General features: G+C 43.9%; 1 protein-coding gene and 1 pseudogene across 1 annotated transcript in view; both read right to left on the reverse strand.

Annotated features, from left to right (window-relative positions):
• The window catches only part of LOC101435536 (protein zyg-11 homolog B), a 308603-nt gene extending 306082 nt beyond the window's left edge, over window positions 1–2521 (reverse strand). The window contains exon 1 of the mRNA XM_058303573.2: window positions 2268–2521. Within this exon, the coding sequence (XP_058159556.1) occupies window positions 2268–2297 (30 nt within the window). The 5' untranslated portion in view covers window positions 2298–2521. The remainder of the gene's footprint in view (window positions 1–2267) is intronic.
• A 1336-nt stretch (window positions 2522–3857) lies between these two features.
• Window positions 3858–4747, reverse strand: LOC101442767 (large ribosomal subunit protein uL18-like; annotated as a pseudogene).
• Window positions 4748–6000: the final 1253 nt, after the last annotated feature.

A 6000-nucleotide genomic window follows, 5' to 3' on the forward strand; every position in this document is an offset into this window, starting at 1 on the left:
TATCTAGTTTAAAACTCCTTAGACACCACTATTCAAAACAAAACATAAGGAAAAATTTGAAAGATTTATTTAATAATCATTCATTCAACATCTATTTACTGAGTGCCTACTAAACATATTGCAGGAGGAAAATAAAAAAGTAGCCTCTACAGATAATTCCCAGCTCATAATAAGCTAATATTTGCCTTTTTGTAATCATTTCCTCACATACACTCTTAATCTGTGTATATGTGTGTATTTTAACAAGGAAAAACCAATTCCAAATGTGTCTTTCCTATTACACATTCTCATTTCCACATCCCACCATGCTATGTAGGGGTAGCCCTGTTTCCTACAATACATCTTAATTCCTTACTACTTTCTATTCACATTCACAATGAAGTATTCTTCCCATTCCCAAAATGATTTACATAAATCCTATTAATCTTTCAAGCCCAGCTCAAATGCCACCTTTATATCCTAAATACCCAAATAGGAATTCATAACTCCTCCCTCTGCACTCATAAATTCATTTTCAGAGGGAGGGTTAACACTTCCAAAAATCTAGCAATTTTGTGTCTTAGGTAGACAGGTCTTTATTCTGAAGAGGTGATCACATGTTACTAGATTTCCTTTCTTAAGCAAAGAACAGGATTTTTCAAACTCACCCTTTTTGTGTAGTCCATTAGCTGCCACAACTTTCAGTTTAAGATTATAATATTTGTCTGATAGGAAGATTAGACAATAAAGCGATTCAAGCACCCATTTGGCCTGGGCACCGGGAATAACAGAAATAAGTAAGGCACAATTGCTGCCTTGAAGAACTCACATTCTTTAGGGAGAAAGAGGTTAGCATACTGACAGTATGATGAGCAGAGGGTGAATGTGAAGAATTGCTGAGAGAGGCAGACATCAAAGAATGACAACCTAAAAATGCGGAGTCAGTGAACCAGAGAAAGTTTCACAGATTAAATGATTTTATAGTAAACAGCTTTCCTAAAAGCCAGATAGGGAGGAAAGGAGAAACTCTCTTAACTTCCTAGGAGAACATGATTATTAATCAATACTTAGTTTTGATTAGAATGTCTTATTTCTCCCAGAGGACAAAATTTAGCCTGATGCAAATGATGGAGCAATGTTTTTAACAAATGCTCAGTAACCCACATGTAATCGAACTAAATGCAAAACCAACTTGATGCCTCAACCTATTTTAAAACAGGAAGAACAAAAATTGCAAATACAAAGTTCTCCCAACCCAAAACAGAGTGGGCAAAACAAATGAACCCTTTAGAAGGGTATTAAAGAGACTGTCACAATTCTGACTGCCAAGATGATTTTTCTGTCCTCATATGCCCTGGTCTCTACTGTCTCCAAGAGAAACAAATCATTTGTTCAGAGTAATACTCAAGCCTGTAAATGAATACATTTAAATTTCCCAAACTGTACCTCCACATTAAAATATTCTCAAATTAAAAATAAACTTCAGAACATTTTTGGTTAGTTCTATCAGAAGGCTAGATATCCTATCAGGTCAGAGTTTTCATCCCAGTCCTCACCCCATGACTCACTCTATCACTCTAAAACACACTATCACTCAGGTTTTGCACGGATACTGGATAATAAGGCTTCTAGGCTCTTTTCAATACCTCCAATCTCTCCCTTACCCTCTCCAAAAGAAAAAAAAAAAAAAATCCCTATCTGACCGCCCTACAGCTCTGGGAAGCAAAAGCTTTCAAACTGTTCCTGCTTAGACCCCAAGCCGGGAGAAAGAAATGCGGACAGCTGTGAGGGGCAGAACGGACGTCCAATAACACAGAAAGAAAATGTGGATGTTAGAGGACAACGGGGAAAGGGGATACGGAGAGGACGAAGCAGTGGGTCTAAAATGGGAAGGTAAGCAAACAGGAGGAGCGAAAAATAGGGGAAAGAAAAAGGAAAGGTGTAGAGATCCCAGAAGAGAGAAAAAAGGCAAAATGGAAGCGAAAAGGAAGGGTGGAAATAAAAGACGAGGAGGGGGCGGCAAAGGGGAACGCGAAATAGGCTGTCACTGGGAGTAATAAAGAAGGGGTTACCCGGGAGGAGGGTGATTAAGGGGGTGTCAACTAAAGGGGCTCACCCCAGCAGGTGGACGGAGAACAAGGGGAAGGAGGAGCGAGACATCGAGGGGGCGGTAAAATGGACAAGAAATAAAGGCAGGGCGCGGAGGGGACACCAGAGCTAGGGAGGAGCAGGCCCGCCGGGGCCAGGGTGGCGGGCGACTGCGGCTCAAGCAGGCCTCGCTCCCTCACCATGGCTGCGCCGCTCTGGTCCTCAGGCATGCAGCCTCTGTCCCGGGTTCGGCGGCGGGCCGGGCCCGAGCCCGCCCCCAGGCCGAGCGGGCGCGGGGGCTCCAGCAGGCTCGGTCGTGCGGCGGCTCCGGGCTCGGCCCAGGCCTCGGCCTCCTTCCCTCAGAAGCTGAACTGCAGCCGCCGCAGCCGCAGCCGAAGCCGGAGCCAAAGCCGGAGCCGAAGCGCAGACTCCGCCCCCGTGGGGCCCCGCCCTCGCTCGCGAGCCGAAGCTTGACCCCGCCCCCGCTCTCAATGCGCACACTCAGCAGAGGTCCCGCCCCCCGCCCGGCTTCTGGTTTTCCCCTCCCAGACCCTTAAAGGAGCCACACCCCCTCAAATCTTTTCTTTTTCCTTTTATTGAGCTTTGAACATCACATCACAGTAGAGACTAGAGCACCCTCTGAGTCCATTTCTCGTTGTTTAAGATTTTAACTCCGGTACACTGTCACTATTATTGTCAAAATTCAAAACTTCAATATTCTCTTAGGTGATTTTTCCAATGCCCTGATCTCTAAATTCCTCTTCTGTAGTGATCATCCTGCCTCAGCCTCTCACTCCCGTGCTCCAACCTTAGATCTTCTATTACCAATAATTATAACTCCTTCATAATCTCTATTTTAGTCATCCAACTCTCCCACCACAACATCCTTCCTTTCTACCTCACTTTCTAATACCCCAACTCCAAAAATTAACTCCAACACCCAAAATCCATTGGTCCTACTACCTTTTCATGATCCTTATTACCCTCATGTTCTCACTTCTCTCCTTAAACAGTTTGAATGTTATCGTCCATCAAGAAAATCATTCCCATATAGTCATCTTCATTTCTCCAGTCCTTCTCACCTTTCTGTATAATCACCTGACGAAATTCCAACTCTGCAGCAAAACGTGGAATGGAGAAACATCCCAAACCCTCCAGATTGGTCTCATTCTAGATTTGATATCATTATCCTCAAGAGGGTTATGCTACTAACATTTCTCCATATCCATATATTCTTCTACTGTCCTAGCAACTTTTTCACATCTCTCTACAAACTTCCAACACTTCATTTCTCATCCTCACTTAACCGATGATTTTGCTTCCAATTTCAAGGAGAAGAGTGAAGCAAAGGAACTGCCACAAGTTTCCATCACCCACCACAACTTCATACTTAACTGTAACTCTGCTCATACACTTTGCCTTCCAAGCTTTCCTCATGACAAATGATCTATTTATTTCCTCACTAAAGTCAAACTCTCTGCAAAGTTTCTCAAAATATCTGTGTTGAAGGGCCCAGTTTTCTTTTCCCCAACCAGTTAAGGACCTATATTTTTGTTTAAAAAAAAACCAATAAAATTAGTTACTAGAAAAATGACTTTTTAAAAAGACATACAAAGAACAGAAGAAAAAAGTAGATAAATGGACCTCATCAAAATTTAAAACTTTTGTGCATCAAAGGACTTTATCAAGAAAGTATAAAGACAACCTACAGAATGGGAGAAAATAGTTGGTAACCATATATCTAAGTTTTTGTTGTTGTTTTTGTTGTTTTGTTTTGCAAGTTGATAAGCTTATTGTCTTTTCTGAAAAATCTTCTTAGAAAATTGCGGTTTAGTTGAACTCTCAGCAGCCCACCCCTGAGCTCTGAGGAAATGGCCTTCTTCTGAGCTACCCGGTCTTTCTTTTAGGCAAAAGACATTTTGGGATGGTTCCACCTCTTCTTTTTAACATATTTCTTAGGGTTTTTTTTCTCATAACTGGATTCTTTTGTATAGCTGCATGAACTTGCTTGTACATCTCCTCCATCATGGCTGATGTTATGTTATTCTTTACATATGAAGAGAACTGTTTCTTGTACGCATCTTCATCTTCTTCCATTAGGTAACGCATACAATCTGCAACGTTCTAACCCATGATGTGCTTCTAATATACTTCTGCATTGAATTCCTTGCTTTCTGAATCATAACTGGGGAATTGTTTGGTACTGTGAGGGATAGACAAGCCTCTATCCACAGCTCCCTTCAAAGCCCCCAAAATTTTATTTCCAGTGGTAGTTCTGGCAAGGCCTGGTGAAGGTACCAGGTTGACTATCAATACTTTCCAGATCTTGTTCATGCCAAACCTGCTGAGAAGCCTGAGGGCCAGCAGCAGGCCAGTACATCATGCTGCAGCATAATTTGTTAGGCCAACCTTCATACCTTACTTTGGGAGTTCATGAGCATGAGCTGCACAGACTATCATAACCCCTTCTATACAGGTATAAGCACTCTGACAAATGACATCTCTGTTGTTTACATGAACTATCATCCTGTATTTATTTAGGTGTATTGTACTTATTTTTATCCTGGATTACCAAGCAATTCTGAGCATAGTAATCAGTTTTACCCTTTCACCTTCTTCTAAATTGTCCTTGGTATCTCTTGAAATAGGCCTTATTCTTGACAACTTTAACAAACCCCATTCAGCTGGACAGAGACCAGCATCCATGGTTCACCATAGATCTGCAGGCCCAGGAGCACTATAGGGAGGAAAATCTAATAAGGGTTTTGGGGGTATTTTTGAGATTTATTTATTCTCCCTCCTTCCCCTTCCCCTCCCCCCGCCCTGCTGTTTTTGCTGTCTGTGCCTATTCACTGTGTGATCTTCTGTATCTATTTCTTTCTTTTTTGTCTTCTCTTCTTGTGTTTTCTCTTCCAGGGTTCACTGGGATTGGATCCTGGGGACCTCTGATGTACAGAGAGGTTCCCTGTCAGCTGCACCACCTCAGTTCCTGTTCTCTGCTGTGCTTTTCCTTGGCTCTCCCCTTTGTCTCTCTTTTCTTGCATTATCATCTTGCTGCGTGACTCACTTGTGCGGGCACTGGCTCGCCCCATGGGCACTCGGCTCGCTGTGCAAGTACTCACATGGGCAGTTGGCTCACTGCTCAGGTGCTCAGTTTGCCGCACAGGCACTCGGCTCACTGAGCGGGCACTCGGCCTGCCACATGGGCACTCGGCTCACCACACAGGCACAGGCTCGCCACACAGGCACTCTTTCTCTTCTTCTTTTTCACCAGGAGGCCCCAGGGATCAAACCCAGATCCTCACACATGGTAAGCTGAAGCCCTAGCACTTCAGCCACATCTCCTTCCCTCTAATAAGGGTTTAATATCCAGAATATATAAAGAATTTCTACAACTCAAGAGCAAAAAATATATGACCCAATTAAAAATGGGAAAAAGACCTGAACAAACATTTCTTCAAAGAAAATATACAAATGGCCAAGAAGCACATGAAAATATGTTCAAAGTCATTAGCCATCAGAGAAATGCAAATCAAAATCACAATGAGGGAAGTGGACTTGGCCCAGTGGATAGGGTGTCCATCTACCACATGGGAGGTTCGTGGTTCAAACACCAGGCCTCCTTGACCCGTGTGGAGCTGGCCCATGCACAGTGCTGATGTGCCCAAGGAGTGCCGTGCCACGCAGGGGTGTCCCCGCGTAGGGGAGCCCCAGGCACAAGGAGTGCGCCCCGTAAGGAAAGCCGCCCAGTGCAAAAGGAAGTTCAACCTGCCCAAGAATGGTGCACACACGGAGAGCTGACACACAAGATGACGCAACAAAAAGAAACACAGATTCCCATGCCGCTGACAACAACAAAAGCGGACAAAGAAGAACACACAGCAAATGGACACAGAGAGCAGACATGGGCGGGGTTGGAGGGGGGAGGGGAGA

Source organism: Dasypus novemcinctus, chromosome 9 (assembly GCF_030445035.2).
Source record: "Dasypus novemcinctus isolate mDasNov1 chromosome 9, mDasNov1.1.hap2, whole genome shotgun sequence".
In the NCBI taxonomy this organism is placed as follows: domain Eukaryota; kingdom Metazoa; phylum Chordata; class Mammalia; order Cingulata; family Dasypodidae; genus Dasypus; species Dasypus novemcinctus.